Genomic DNA, 16,562 nt, shown 5'->3' with positions numbered 1-16,562 from the left:
ATCTTGTCCTGTGCAAAGAGTTTTCTTGAACAATGCACAGGTAGCGGACAGTTCTTTGTGCTCTGGAGACAGGCAGAAATTGCACATGTCAAGTGTGTCGGAAGGGGCATACTTGGCTCTACACCAAGGGCACCATCAGAAAAGTTCTGCCTGTCTCCATCACCCAGAGACAGTCATTGTTGACCTGTGTTTGCTACTTGGATGCCGGGAAGTCTGTCCCGGTGTGTAGTCCATCTTCTGGTCTTAGTTTTGTTTTCCGTAGGCCGCGTGGCGTCGAATGCTGCGGAGCTCCAACGCAGTCCATCTGAGTACGATGGAGGAAAAAAACTTTCTAACAAAGAAAGCGTTTGACATGTGATGGGGAGGAGAGAGCACACAACACCGATCGTAAAACTTCCTCGAAGAAAAACAACTTGCAGAATCCGGGCCCAACACTAGACGGCAGGAGTATGCATAGCATGTGCATCTGCAACCAATACAGGCTGCAGCTATAGTATTACAATTGGGACAGAACTAGAAGAGTGCTTGCTCAATACTAGCCCACTCCCAATTGTTCTCCTTATAAGACCTGATATTTCGTGTGCATCTTCAACACTAATTGTCCCTGAAGTTCCCTGGTTGCTGTTCAGCGAGGTGTAGGTCGTGGTGCGTTGAGGGTGGCTAGTTCCTGCAGCTATTGTTGGTACATTATATGATACTTTAAAAAAGTTACAATTGAGAGGTATTTAGCAGAAGTGACATAGGGCCAGATGTAGGAAGCCAAATTGCGATCGCAAACGCTGAAATTTGCAGAATTACAGCGTTTGCGATCCCAATTTGGCTGTGAGCAATGTAGGTAGGCAAATACCCTCTAGCAAAATAAGGAATCGCAAAAATTGCGATTCCTTATTGTGCACAAGCATTTCGAGAATCGCAATTTGCGATTGCCTAAATGCTATGCTAGTAGGCATCGCAAATTGCGATTTTGCCTTAAGGAATCGCAAATTACCACCAACTTCAAGTTGGTGGTATATTGCGATTTCCTTTAAAAAAAACACTTTTTTGCTTTTTTCAAAGTGCCATGTGGCACACATAAATGCCCTTAGTGCATGTATGTGCGCCACATGTGCACACGCACATTTCAGGGGTGCAACAGGTTGTCCTTTTGAAACCCTTGCAATTGCGCCCGCAATTTGCGAGTACCTCTTGGTTACTCGCAAATTGCGTGAACAAATCCCATTCATTCCTATGGTCCAAGAGATGAATGGGATGGTATTCCTTGATTGCGAATCTCAATTTGCAATTAAGGAATATTAAGGAATCGCAATTAATTTTGCGATTCCTACATACATACCATTTTGCGAGCCCTTAATAGCGATTCGGTAAAAATCGCTATTAAGGACTCGCAAAACTGACTTTACCTACATCTGGCCCATAGTTTATAAAATACCTGTGTTGGCCTTGCCTTGTCCACATGGTTCAAATGTGTTCACTTTGTACCATAACATTTTTATGCAGTAGTTCTTCTTGCCTCTCTTATCGCCTATATGTATCTCTTAGAACATAAACAGATTTTTGGGTAATGCTTCAGTTTATCTAGCAATGCCTTGCCCTCAACAATAAGTCTTTCAAGGTAAGTTGTTTTGTCTGTGACATGCGGGCAGTAAGACCATGCACTATTTGTCCTAAACTTTAAAAGTCCTTTGTTTGAACTTTCCACAAGTTTGGAAACTATCAGACTTCTGATCCTTGGGGATGGAATGGTTTCAACACTCCCGTGTGAATCCTTCTGTGCCGATTTGTTATGGCACCTTGGGCAATATTTAAAGGGAGTATTTTTCATGAGTAATGAATTTAAATGGGACTTGGGAACTGTTAGTTTCTGTGATGCCCAAACCTTATCCTAGTGACTAAAGAAAGCAAGAGTGTTGGTAAAGGAGTGGCTGCTTTTGTTTTGTGGATCGAAAACCATGTGACCTACAGTTAACATGCATTACCACACTTTCCAGAGTAAGCGCCAATAGATAGCTGAATGTTCACTTCACTAACATGTCTGTAATAGCTATCTTTGTCTCAGTACAGAAACTATGAGGCATAGCCACTGTAGAAGAAAATAGACAAGCCTACTCTTGAACACTGCTGACACTGGAGACAACTTGAATGGGTTATAAACTTAATTTAAATTAGAGAATCACCTTTTAATTCCACTAACCACTCCCCCCCCAATCACACCCCCTTCACAAACAAAATAAAATCAACAAATTCTGAGCAGCCTACAACCAATCACTGTAAAATATAGGCAACGATAACAAAGGAAAATGTTTAATATTGCTTAAAAATGTACAATATAGACTTTGGCGTTAAAAAAGTACTGTGGTCCAAGAAATGGGAAGAAACGGAATAAGTCAGTCAAGTGTTCAATTTCAAGTAAAAGGATCATGTGAGGAATAAAAAGCTGGTGCAGAAACACACAAAGAGTGACCTATAAAACGTATGGATAGAAGGACACGTAGAAGACTCAGGCAGGCAACACAGAGCTGTTGTGAAGGAGTGTGTACAGGAAACACAACCTGTGTGTTTAGTACATATTTTAAGACTGGATCGCTGGTCCCAAGGATGATCTCCTCCGCTGATTACGGCTGACCCTGCAGTGTAGTAGTACTCTTGTGTGATGTAGATCACGTGTCATCGGCTCATCTCATGTCTGCATAAAACGACAGTGCTATACAACACAGCGGGCCATCATTTCCACTTGGGTCAACATTTTCATCATACTCACAAGCTTCAGGAAATATGCTTGTAGGAGGCAGCAAGACTCCTTAGGGAGCAGTTTGTAGTGAAACCATGCAGAAACTACAGTTTAGGGGTTCCTATTCTGACCTTAACAGTATCTTCTTCCCTTTAAATTTAGCTGGTTAGAGGCACAAAACACATGACTAGCTGTTTAACCCATATGCCATAAAAGAAACTCTGCCAGCAATTTAGTGAAAATTCAGGTCAACGACCAGAGCTCCACGATACTGGAGGATTTTAAAAAGAGGCGTGGAAAGGGCCCTTCCTTTAGAAACAGATAGGACAAGTATGCAACAGTCACATAAATTAATGGCCCCCAAGTTGGAGTGCAACCAAAACCAACATAATGGAAATTGGGTGCTGTAGGTTCACAAGTGCACAAGAGAGGACAAGAAGTGCACATGAGGAAGGGCACAAATGAAAGTAAAAGGGGCAGAGGTTCACAAGTAGAGAATGACTCATACAGGAAGGAAGGAAAAAGAAATGAAGGACAGAAATGCTAGAGGAAATTGCTAGTGAGCAGGAGGTGGGGAAAACTAGTTAAGGAGGATGAATACAGATGCATGCAAGCGGTAATGAAGGGGAGGGGCTTGGAGGAGAAAAGCCGGAACAAAACTTGACGCGCTGTCAACATGGTTTCATTCCACACCAGAAAAAATCAGCACATTTATACCCGGTTTCGTAACCACACAGTTCTTCCTACAGAGGGCAACAGATCAAGAGGGGACTGATGAGTACATGTGCAGTGCTGCACGGTTAACCACACCAAGGATTAGCAAACCCTTCACAAAACACATTCATTGTGCCCCATAGTAATTAGTTATTTAGATGCTCCTGGATCCACAAATTCAAAGGATTGTAGTGTCAAAGTTCAAGTAGTAAAGCACTTGATTACATTTTGAAGAGTGAGGCTAGCTGAGAAGCTAATTTGGGCAAAATATTGCTTTTTGAAGCGACAATGCTGATCTAAATAGGATCTTGTGACATTTCTCATGTTGAGTTTAGCATCCAGACTAGGAGTCCATTACTGGGGCGAGGGAACACTGCATGCCAGACAGTCTATTTCCTTGAAGTGCATGGCGCAAAGATGACAAGCAGAATATGTATGGGCAACACAATCAGGGTCCAACAGTACGGGTGGGGGCATGTTGGAGGAGGTGGGGTGGATCAAGACCCTGCAGAAGTTACCTGCCAAAGCAGCTCCGGAGCCTGGACTACGGAGGGTAAAAGGCACCATCCATGGAGGCAGAGACTTACTCAAACAGAGAAATTAAGACGGACAGAATAGTGTTCTAGCCTCACAACACTCCTTGTCTTCAGTAACGGACTGCAAGCTTTTGTCAAAAGCATCAGTGCCAAGATATACATTGAACCAGGGGGCCCGGCCCCTTCCCGCAATAAAAGCAAAAGTGTTCATCATCCAGGTCTCCAGACCACTAGCTGTCCTGGTCTGGCTGTACGACTTTCTTCTTGGTGCGCACCTTTCCCATCCTCGCAGAGCCCTATAAACAAGAGAACAGGACATCACATTGCAGTGTCAGATGGAAGAAAAATATCCTAAATAATTTTTTTACAAAAAATAAAAAAATAAAAACAAGAACAAAGGCGTGTAAAAAAACCTAGTTGGGCAATAATAGAGCAGGACACTGGCAGAGAACAAGTAGGGTGGGATACAATACGGTCAAAGTCAGGAAAAATAGGAAGAATGATCTGACGAACCAGAACCATGCACCCTTAATCAACAGGGATTGTTAAGTATTAATACACAAACCTTCAGCCTTTCCCCCACCCCCTCATATCCAAGTGCCAATTCCCAATATCGGCTACACTACCTGGTATTAGGGAATATAGTTTATTGTACAACAAGTAATATTTCATGACATTCTCCTCTATTGGCAGATTTTGAGAGCCTGTCAATCATGGAGGATCAGGTCCTTCAAGTTCAGTGAGAACTTACTCTTTGGTATAGGGGACGCTCATGGGCAGTGGAACCAGGCATGACAACCTCTTGCAGGAAACCCACATCGGGCACAAACCCCTCCATGGCAAACAGTGTCTGGTGATGACCAGTTTATGAAATGAAAATGAAATGTATACCCAGGGGTGTCTAGGCGCTGGCTCATTGAGGAATTGAAGCCGCAAAAGAGTTATCGATTAAAAAGCCGAGTTTTAAGCACCTTCCTAGAAGTCAGTAAGCTGGTTTCAAGTTTCAATTCAGGATGTTCCAGAGTTTTGTTGTGCCAACCAGGAAACTCCTGCTGCCCCAACCAGCCCTTATGTATTTGGGTACTACCAAAAAGTTAGTTGAGGCGGACTGAAGTGATCTAGTTGCAACATAATTGAAAGCTCCACCTGAGGAACTAAGGGCCGATTCAGGGGAGGGCTTTGAAGGCAATGCCCAGAGCCTTGAAAATAATGCACTTGTCGGTAGGTAGCCAGTGTAGATGTTTTAGCATGGGTGCAGCCGGTTTTTGTTTGAGAATGCCTAGGCGCAGATGGGCCGCGGCATTCTGCACAATCTGTAAATGGGTCAGTCATTTTCTTCTGATAGCAACAAAGAGGGCATACTTTTTTGCAGCTTAAGCTTGAAGAAGGAAGCCTTGGTTATGGTGTTAAAGTGGTCCTCAAACGAGAGGAGGTGGTCAAAGGTAACTTAACCTTGCTTGCCGGTGTGGAGAGAGAACCAAGTGCTTGAGGCCACCATGTAGGTGCCCAAACGGAGGTATTGCCTCTAAAAAGAAGGACATCCGTTTTATTAGATTGGAGTTTCAAGCAGTTTTAGGCCATCCAGTTCCCAACTTCAAGCAAGTAGTTGTGGAAATGCGTGGCAGTATCCACAGGGTTACTAGCCATGGATATCATGATTTGTGTGTCGTTAGCATACAACACCACCGACAGACCAAATGATGCAATTAATTTAGCCGGGGGAGGAGATGGGCACATATACATTGAAGAGCATAGGGCTCAGTGAGGAGCCCGGGAGGGGAGGGAGGGGGGGGGAAAGACTCCAAATCCCCTTCATTTTCTCTTCGTTGTAAAGTCCTCCAGTGCCACAAATTGTGCTCTCTGAGGAAATATTCCAGCAGTAGTAATACTCAACCTTGTATTGAAATCGAGGTAAGTCGATTGAGTAGAATGGAATGATTAACAGTGTCGAAAGCAGCAGAAAGATCTAAAAGCACCAAGGCGGCATTCCCTCCGGCCTCTACTGCTGGTCTAACCTGCTCTAAAGCAGTGATCAAGGAGAGTTCGGTAGTATGACGGCTTCTAAAGCCAAACTGGGTCAAGATGTCCATGAGTCTCTATGAAGGAGTTGACTTCCGTATTTACAGTCTTTTCTACTATTTGGCTGGGAAAGGCAGTCTCAATATGGGCCTGTAGTTGTTGGGATCACTCCAAAGGGAGGGGAAACTGCAGAACTTAAACATTAGGTTGAAAATAGTCAGAAGAGGTGGCTCTATGATTTCGGGAGCCAGTTGATAAATCCTGGGAGGACAGGGATCAAGAGGGGAACCGGATTTGGTGCAGAAGTTTCATAACTTGAATGAACGCGAGGGACAGGAAAGAAAGGGTGGGTGAGACCTCGAAGATATTATCTTGATCCGCTGTGTAAGCTGTAGGTGGGTGATCTGGCCTAGCATTGAAAAGTGGTGCCTATCCCACCGAGAGGTTACTAGAGAGGTTGTGGTACACAGCCTTTGTCTTATCCTCAAAAAAAGTAGTGAGGGAGTTACAGAACGTTTGGCTGGCGTTCGTGATAGCATTGAAGAGAGGGTGTGAAAGTTTGTTTACCATTGCGAATAGCTCTTTGATTGAGTCTTTAGCAATTTCTGTGGCATTGGTGTAGAATCGGGATCTCTCAGCAAGAAGTACTTTATAGGTGTCGTATGTTTGGCTATATGTCTCCCTGTCAGTGGAGTCATAATAGAATTGCCATTTCCTTTCTTGTCGGTGACACAATTGCTTCTGTGCCCCAAGTTCCTTTGAGAACCAAGGCTCTGAAGGATTGGTTCTCTGGTCTTTATTTTAAAAACGTTTTAATTTTTCAATCCAGGGAAGTCGTGATCCAGTGGTTAAAGGCTACTGCTGCTGAATTAGGAAAGTTATTGGTCAATAAATAGTTGTGGGAGGGGGCGTGGCCGAGCCGAGCTGCAAGATGGCCGCCGTGTAACAGGGCTCTGCCGGCCGGACAACTAATCCGTCAGACAATCCGACCTTCGCCTTGCTCTTTGACCATCAAAATACACGGCGGGAAGTGCCCTGGTGCGGGGGATCCTAGCGGTGCCACTGCGGTTGAAATCGGCCTCGTAGATCCGGAGCTACTCGGCCGGGCTGGCCGGGCGGCTTTTGGGCGCCGAGTTGGGCGGAGTCTTCTCCTACGCGAGGCCCTGGTCGAAGGCCGAGATCGTGCAGATGCGAGGCGGCTATCGTGGACCCAACTGAGACGCGGTGAGCCCAGCGACTGGCGCCCGAGCGGCTGCGGTGATTGCCGGCCGTGCTGAGACCTGGCCCCTGTTGGAGAACTGGTGACTGGAGGGGGCCGAGCTGGCGGACTGAATGACTGGGCCTACCCGGCGTGGCTGCGCCCTGATCCGGTGACTGGGCCGATGGGCCTGCTGGAGTGAGGAGTTGGGTGAAGTAAGCCGTGGTGCCCGCTGGGTGGGCCCGATCCCCGCCCGCAGGAGGTGATATCCGGCTACCGGTACCTGCCGACGACCTGCTCTAACCATCGTGTGCCTGCGGGCCGGGGAGACACTGCGCTGGAGAGGCCTACTGGGCGAGTGGCCGGTTAGGCCGCCATTGTTACCCGACTAACGCGGACCCGCGCCCTGAATGGGACGAATGCTGGCCTGGTCTTCCCTACTTGGCGGAGTTCCTCGTGCGGAGGGGGTTCCTGGTGGCCTGCTTGTTGCTTGATACCCCTCACCGCCATTGTTGATAGGTTGCGGACACTCGGGGGGGGGGGGGGGAAACCATGGGGAAATCGGACGCCAAGCAGAGGAAGCTCCCCTTCGTGAAACAGCCTTCCCGCGACACCGATGCGGTGCCGGAGTCGCAGACGGTGGTCCCTGAAACACAGTTGGACCCAACACCGGACGATGATGTCAAAAGTATGTTCCGTGACCTTAAAGGCTGCCTTAAGGAAATTGACGGAAAACTCGACTCCATGGCCCAGCGGCTGGATGGCATGTCGCACAGGGTCGACAAACACGAGGAGCGTATCACGGCGATGGAAGCGAGAATCGCGGACTGCGAGGAGGGCCACGGAGACACCCAGGAGAAGTTGCTGCGAATGGACAAGGTCCTGGAGGTGATACGTGGGCGCAACGAAGATTTGGAAGCTCGCTCCCGCCGAAATAATGTACGAATTATTGGGGTTGCCGAATCCACTAACATTGGCAATATGGAACTATTTGTTGAAGGACTGTTCCGTGAACTTTTTGGAGAGGGACTGTCGGCCATGTTCTTGGTTGAACGCGCACATCGCACGCTGGGGCCACGACCGGTGCCGGGGGCTCCGCCGCGGCCAATCCTGGCCCGGGTTCTTAACTACCGGGACAGAGATACTATCCTGCGGTTGGCACGTGAAAAGGGGGCACTAACTTTCCAAAACATGGCTATCTCCTTGTTTCCGGATTTTACGCAGGCTGTGCAGGCCGCCCGGCGCGAATTCATACCGGCCAAGAAAATCTTCCAGAAGGTGGGGACTAAGTATGCCATGCTGTACCCGGCCAGGCTGCGGATCCATCATAAAGGGAAGCCCATGGTATTCACTACGGCGGCAGACGCGATCAAGTTTGCGAGACAGACGGAACGTTCGCAACGTGAGAAGAGAGATGACCATGAAAATCCGCCGATGGGACAGCTAAGTGACATTGAATAACATGATACAAAGACACGCGCGCCCTCTACCCAACACTGAGTGTTCCTGAGACCTGCAAGGGGTGATGGGTCCGCCCCTGAGACTGGGCTGTTCATGCACGATTAACGCTACTGGCACCGTGCGGAAACCTGTGCTGAGAAGCATGCAGGGACTTCCAGGCTGTACCTTGAGATACTGATTCAAATGCTAGGCGGAGATGTCCGGCCACCCGGTCGTTGATAGACTGGGGAGTGAGCCGGTGACCCCACGCCCCTGTGGGATGATTCCCGAGACACTATTGAAAGACAATTCCAGTTGGGGGGGGTTGGTGGGGGGGGATGCTATCTCAACCTGATTGGGGGGTTGGAGTGGGTGGGGGGGGTTTGGGGTTATTGTTGGTTGGTTCTACATCACTACACTTTCTGGCTACACCACTACATGACGGTGCGGTCCAGACACGGGCAGACTTATTGTGGTTGCGGACTCATAGGACGGGAGGGCGGGGTACCTGCGGGTGGGCCCTTCTTCTGGGTCCCTCGGTGACCACACGCCTCCATGAGAAATGCACGCACAGGCCGCCCTGACCGCATTGCGCTGCCTTACCTGGAATATCCGTGGTCTTAACGACCACCGCAAAATACGCTTGACCCATGCACATTTGACGCGACACCACATCGATATATGTTTCCTACAGGAAACCCACTTGACTCGTGCCGCCGGGGACAAGCTCAGACATGCACGATGGGGAGAGGTACACACATCGGGTTGCTCCAACTACTCCCGTGGAGTGGCCATTCTTATCCGTAAAGGCCTTCCCTGGCAGACGTTCAAGGTGCAAGCTGATTCGGATGGGCGATACATCATATTACTCGGACAGCTCTTTCATATGCCGATCACTTTGATTAATGTGTATGGCCCCAACTCTGATGACCCTGTTTTTTTCCGGAATGTCTGGCACCTGGCGCAATCCCTGGGTGGGGGTGCTTGCTTGTGGGGTGGAGATTTCAATGCTGTACTTTCACTGGAGCTGGATAGGGAGGGGGTGGCACGCACACATCATCCGCTAGCGGCTGGCCTCATCCGTGGCCTTATGACAGATTACACTCTATTAGACACATGGCGCGTGCTGCGCCCCGCGGTTCGAGAAGGCACCTGCTTCACCCCGCACAGAGGTGCCTGGTCCCGCTTGGACTACTGGCTATTAACCCCGCAGGTGCATGCATGGGTCTCCGCAGTCACTCACGGGGCACGCACCCTCTCTGATCATTCTCCTGTCGAACTAACTCTGAATGTCCCCAAACCATACATCACACCCTTCACGTGGCGGCTACCACCACATGCCCTGACAGATCAGGTGTTTCGGGAAGAGATTCATCAGCAAATACTTGACTATTTTGAGCTGAATGAGGGATCTGTCGCTTCCCTAGGCACGCTGTGGGATGCCTTTAAAGTGGTGATCAGAGGCCACTGCATAGCGGGGCAGGCCAGGGTCCTAAAGACTATCAGGTGTTCGCTAGGCAAATTAGAGGATCGCCTGCATTCCTTAGAGGTGCAATACTGCTCGGACCCCTCGACGGCCACTTTGGCCGAAACTCGCACAACGCTCACTGAATATCAGGAGGAGGCTGACAGGGAACTTAAGTTCCTGACTAAGCATGCTGTGGCCCGTAGATATGGTGAGGGGGATCGCCCGGGTAGAACGCTCGCCCTGCGCGCTCAAAGACCATCTCCCTTCATTTCTTCAGTGATGACACAGGGAGGGGACATCGTACGCACTCCCCCTGAAATCCTGGATACATTTCGGACCTTCTACAAAGACCTCTACAGGTCGCGGGTGGCCCGCACGCCGGTGGAACTTGCTGAATATTTGGATACTGTACAGCTTATCTGGTTCAATGCGCATCAGCAAGGCTATTTCGATCGGCCTTTTGAGGCTGATGATGTGCGGGAGGCCATAGGCTCATTGGCGGCCGGAAAGGCGCCGGGCCCAGATGGACTGCCGGCGCAGTTCTACAAGGAATACGCAGATCTCCTGGTCCCCCGGCTGTTGGCGATGTATGCGGAGGCGTTCGAGTCGGGTGTGCTCCCTGGGTCGCTTAGAGAGGCTGTCATCATCACCCTCCTGAAACCGGACAAGGATAGCCAACAATGCGACTCCTACCGGCCACTGTCATTAATTAACACTGACGCAAAGATTTTTGCGAAAATGCTGGCCACTCGGCTACAGCCGGTGCTGCCCATCATGATCCGTCCGGACCAGTCTGGCTTTGTGCCGGGCAGATCGACCTCTCACAACCTCCGTACCCTCTTTGGGGTACTACACTATTTGGCCCCACATGTTAAGGCTGCGGCGGTGCTATTGGACGCCACCAAAGCATTCGACTCCCTGGAATGGGGGTTCCTGTTTCCGCTGCTGCAGCGCATGGGTGTGAGTGCAGCCTTCATTAGCTACATTAGACTGCTTTATACTGGCATCACTGCTAGGGTGAGAGTTAACGGGCTCGTCTCGGCACCCTTTGCAATTCAGAGGGGTACCAGGCAGGGATGTCCCCTATCGCCTCTGCTTTTTGCTATCGCCACGGAGCCTCTGGCTGCTCGCATCAGGCAGCATCACGCGGCTAGGGGCATTGGGTTCTCGTCGAGGGCATTGACGATATCACTATATGCTGATGATATCACGTTATATGTCACTGATCCCCAGACGAACCTCTCCCCTCTGACGGGAGAACTGATGCATTATGGTCAATTATCGGGGGTGAATATAAATTGGGAGAAGTCGGTAATTATGCCCCTGACATCCGGGACTCCCCGCTTTACTCCGGATTGCCCGCTGAAATGGGCCACTGGCCCGGTGCGATACTTGGGGATTTGGATTAGCACGGATAAACAGCAAATATGGACGGAGAATTATGGACGGGTGATGAATTGGGTGGAGGAGAGGGTCGACCGCTGGAAGCACTTGCCCCTTTCGCTGGCTGGCAGAATTGCGGTGGCCAAAATGGTGATCCTGCCCAAACTCCTCTACCTGTTTGGGAATATTCCTCTACCCCTGACTGCACATTTTTTGCGGCGGCTACGCTCGCAGATGGTGGAGCTTGCCTGGGGGGGGTAAGCAACCAAGGGTGGCATGAGAGACCCTGACTCTCCCACAGCGACAGGGAGGCTTGGCAGCGCCGGACTTCTCCTTATATGCTTACTGTGCACAGGCTCAATTCCTGCATTACTGGGCGCATCCCACACCGTTTCAACCACATGTGGCGATAGAGACGGACAGAGTAGCACCGCTGCCGCTGACTGTGGCACTTTACGTGCCACACACCCGGAGATGCGCGGACATAGACCCGGTACACGCACTCAGGTGGGCATGGGATGGGCTGCGGCGGAGGGCCGGACTTGACCTTCTTTATTCACCTTCTGTGCCCCTGCGCGGGAATCCGATGTGGCCGCCGCTGCGCAGCATGCAGACCGGGGAGCGCGCTGAAGAGCTGGGTCTCCGCACTGGGGGCGATTTGTTTCCGGGAGACACCTTCCTAACTCCGGAGCAGATGTGTAATGCAGAGGCCCCGACGATGCTGGACACGCTTCTTTACTATCAGCTCCGTCGCTCGTGCCGGAGGTTGTCTCCTGCGTTCCCGGCGCCGCCGCCGGCCCTGCTTGCCTTGGAAAATGTACTAGCTGTGGAGTCCGGGCGCAAACTTATATCCCGCTTGTATGTGCAAATGCAGACTTGTCACCCCGTGGTTCTTCCTGCGGCGCGGGGCATGTGGGGGGCGGAGTTGGGTACGGATATTTCGGAACAACATTGGGACTTGTGCTGTAAGAATCTTGAGATTTTGTCCCCAAACTACAGGCTGCGCCTGATCCACTTCAAATATATGCACATGACCTACCGTACCCCTAGTCGACTGCACCGAATGGGTTTAAGAGACACGGATGAATGTTGGCGCTGCTACACTCATGGCGCCACCTTTTTGCATATGGCAAGGAACTGCCCTACATTGTCGGCATTCTGGGAAAGGGTAGTAGAGATTATATGCGAACTCACTGGCCTACAGATCCCGTGCACCCCGCAGGTCACGCTGCTTGGTATTTTGCACATGATTAAGCCCAAACACCGCAAGCTGCCAGCGATGCTATTGTTACTAGCTAGAAGACAAGTTGCGATGCACTGGGGAGTTGCTACGTCACCTAGCATTCGAGCGTGGGTCACGAGCGCAGTCTATTGTCAGACACAACTTGCCCTGTACTGGGAGCTTATGCCGCTGCGTTCCCGACCTAAGGACATTTGGGGGCCTTTCACACAATGGTTGGAGCAAGCTACACTGCAGGCGCTGTGACCCGATACTATTCCCTAAGGCGGACGCAAGATGGGGATGACCGTACTTCTCAGGGGGACTATTTTGGGTGCTGAACTGGTTTGCGAGGCCGCATGCGGGCGGGATGGGACGATCGGCTCCTGTATGCCACGCACTTGATAGTGTAGCACTGAGTTCGTGTGATGGTACCCAAATTGTGATGAGCTGCTCGATGTGGAGGCGTATCGTCATTGCTTGTCATATGTACACAATAGTGAGTGATGTTGTTTTAAGTTTGTTTTTGAAAACTGCAAATAAAAAGAATTTAAAAAAAAAAAAAAAAAATAGTTGTGGGAAAGGGCTGACTAAAAGGTCTCTGATGAGATGGCTCGCCAGGGGCGGATATCTTTTGGCGCTTTAGATGGCTGAGAATTATATAAGTTATGCTTGCCCTTAACGATGACAGACCACTAGATGGTCTGACTAAATCAGCGAAAGAGGTGGTAGGGTTTCAAGAAAGTAGTAGTTAGAAAAAATACCATCCAGTAGATTGAATATGCTACTTACCAGTATGCATCTGTTCTTGGCATGTAGGGCTGCTGACATTCATATCTGTGCATAGATCGCCGCCTAGTGTTGGGTCCGGATGTTTGCACGTTGTTGTCCTGGAAGAGTCTTCGAAGTATCCTTGGATAGGTGACTCCTCCCCTGGACTACAGTGTGCATGGGCATCCTCTCCATCCTCAGATTGTTTTTCGCCATTGTGGCAGTGATGGAGTAGATACAGAAAGTGATGACCATGCTATACAGTAATTCTGAGAGCTGCAGCTGCTACAGGCGCCGGGGAGGAGGGAGGGCGATATGAATGTCAGCAGCCCTACATGCCAAGAACAGATGCATACTGGTAAGTAGCATATTCAGTTCGAGGCATGTGGGCTGCTGAATTCATATCTGTGCATAGAATACATAGCAGTGCCCTCTATTAGCGGCGGCTACCAGTGCCAGCTGCAGCGGTCTGAAAAAGTGTTTTGAGAACAGCCTGTCCTACAGCTGCCTGCTGTTTTGACTGCACATCTACACAATAGTGTTTTGTAAATGTGTGTGTAGTGGACCATGTGGCTGCTCTGCATATATCATGCAGGGGAATATTTCCTAGAAAAGCCATGGAAGCCCCCAACTTACGTGTTGAGTGGGCTCGTGGTGGAATAGTTAATGTGCGTTTTGCCTTTTGATAACAGATTTGAATACACTTAACTATCCATCTGGCTATCCCTGCTTTGGAGATGGCGTTACCTTTGTGGTGCGGGGCAAAGGCAACGAACAGTTGTTTTGTCTTCCTGAAGGGTTTAGTCCTGTCGATGTAGTACATGAGGGCCCTCCGTACGTCTAGTGTATGGAGTGCCCTTTCTGCGACAGTTTGTGGGTTTTGGAAGAAAACGGGCAGTTCAATAGTCTGATTCATGTGGAACTGCGATATTACTTTGGGCATGAATTTGGGGTTGGTACGTAGTACGACCCTGTTGGCGTGAACCTGTATAAATGGCTCTTGAACGGTTAGTGCCTGGAGTTCACTAACTCTTCTTAAGGAAGTGATCGCTACCAGGAAGGCTACTTTCCAGGTAAGGAATTGAATCTCGCATGAGTGTAGAGGTTCAAAGGGTGGACCCATCAGGCGTGTGAGGACCAAGTTGAGGTTCCACATTGGAGCCGGTGGGTGGCTTGGTGGAATGACTCGTTTGAGTCCTTCCAAGAATGCTTTGATGGCAGGCACTCTGAATAGTGAGAGGTGCTGCCTGGTTTGCAGATAGGCTGATATTGCGGTCAAATGGACACGTATAGAGGTGTACGCCAGATTGCATCGGTATAGGTGTAAGAGGTAACAGATGATGTTTTGGATGGATGCGTCCAGCGGGTTAATGTCATTATTACTGCAATAAATGACGAACCTTTTCCATTTGGCTGCATAGCAAGCTCTTGTAGTGGGTCTCCTGGCCTCCTTGATGATGTCCATACAGTCAGGTGGCAGGTTGAGATAGCCAAACTCTAGGACTTCAGGAGCCAGATCGCCAGGTTCAGCTGTTGCGGATCTGGGTGCTGAATCTCTCCATGGTTCTGCGTCAAATGAGCGGGTTTGATCCGCAGCCTTTGATGCGGCACCACGGAAAGTTCGAGGAAGGTGGTGTACCACGGCTGGCGTGCCCACGTAGGGGCAACTAGGACGAGTGTCAGGGAGTGTTGTCTGAGTTTGCGAGCCACCAGCGGTATCAACGGCGCTGGGGGAAAAGCGTACGCAAATCTGCCGGACCAGTTCATCCATATCGCATTGCCCTGCGACTGCGGATGTGGGAACCTGGCGGCGAAGCTTTGGCATTTTGCGTTTTCGCTTGTCGCGAATAGGTCTATCTCTGGATGACCCCACTGCTGGAAGTACGGTTGGAGTACTGATGGGTGTAACTCCCACTCGTGCATCTGGTGGCTGTGTCTGCTGAGCAGATCCGCCATCTGGTTGTCCTTGCCGGGGAGGTGTTCCGCCATGAGGAACATGTTCCTCTGAATGGCCCACTTCCACATGCTCTGAGCCAGATGAGACAACTGTGGAGAGTGTGTTCCTCCCTGCTTCTGTATGTAGTGCATTGCGGTCATGTTGTCCGTCCGGATCAACACGACCTTGTTGCACAGATGTACTTTGAATGCCTTCATGGCCAGGAAGATTGCCATCAGTTCCAGAAGGTTGATGTGCATCTTCTTCTGTTGTGTCGTCCATAGTCCCTGCACTGTGTAGTGGAGTACATGAGCTCCCCATCCCTGGAGAGACGCGTCCGCTGTCAGTACTATTTGTGGGACAGGCTCTTGGAACGGTCGGCCCTTGCAAAGGTTTTGTGGATTCCACCAATGCAGAGAGTTGTATGCCCGACCGCTCACCAACACTAGGTCTTTCAACTGTCCTTGAGCCTGATTCCACTGACGTGCTAGGCACTCCTGAAGCGGGCGCATATGTAATCTCGCGTGTGGGACTATGAAGATGCAGGAGGCCATCATGCCTATCAACTGCATAAACACTCGCGCTGGAAGTGAGTGATTAGGTTTGAACTTGGAGATCAGCAGTTGCATGCTGTTGATCCTCACTAAATTTGGCTGAGCTGTGGCCGCCAGAGTGTCTATAGTCGCACCTAGGTACTGTTGTACGTGTGCGGGCTGGAGATGGGACTTTGGGTAATTTAGTGAGAATCCCAGACTGTGAAGAAGGTGAATGGTGCGCGACATGTGGCTGGCACATTGCTGGGCTGACTTCGCTTGAACGAGCCAGTCGTCCAGGTAGGGGTAGACGTGTATATGCTGCCTCCGTAGATGTGCTGCCACCGTAGCTAGGCACTTCGTGAAAACCCTGTGCGCTGTTGTCACGCCGAAGGGAAGGACTTTGAATTGATAGTGCTGCCCCTGAACAGTGAACCTGAGTTATTTTTTGTGTGAGGGGTGAATGGGTATGTGGAAATACGCATCCTTGAGGTCCAGCGTGGCTAGGAAGTCTCCCTGCTTGAGAAGCGGAAGGACTTGCTGGAGAGTGAGCATGTGAAAGTGCTCTGAAAGAATGTACCGGTTCAGGGGTCTCAGGTCTAATATAGGTCTGAGTG

At 50.0% G+C, this 16,562-nt stretch overlaps 1 protein-coding gene across 3 annotated transcripts in view; it reads right to left on the bottom strand.

Moving 5' to 3' along the window:
• Window positions 1-2,285: 2,285 nt before the first annotated feature.
• The window catches only part of REEP4 (receptor accessory protein 4), a 112,075-nt gene continuing 97,798 nt past the window's right edge, over window positions 2,286-16,562 (bottom strand). For all 3 annotated transcript variants that reach the window (XM_085633812.1, XM_085633813.1, XM_085633814.1), the window contains exon 9: window positions 2,286-4,274. In XM_085633812.1, coding sequence (XP_085489938.1) covers window positions 4,209-4,274 — 66 coding nt within the window. In that variant the 3' untranslated portion in view covers window positions 2,286-4,208. The remainder of the gene's footprint in view (window positions 4,275-16,562) is intronic.

Source organism: Triturus cristatus, chromosome 11, assembly GCF_964204655.1.
Source record: "Triturus cristatus chromosome 11, aTriCri1.1, whole genome shotgun sequence".
In the NCBI taxonomy this organism is placed as follows: domain Eukaryota; kingdom Metazoa; phylum Chordata; class Amphibia; order Caudata; family Salamandridae; genus Triturus; species Triturus cristatus.
This window is presented reverse-complemented; position numbering and strand designations above follow the sequence as displayed.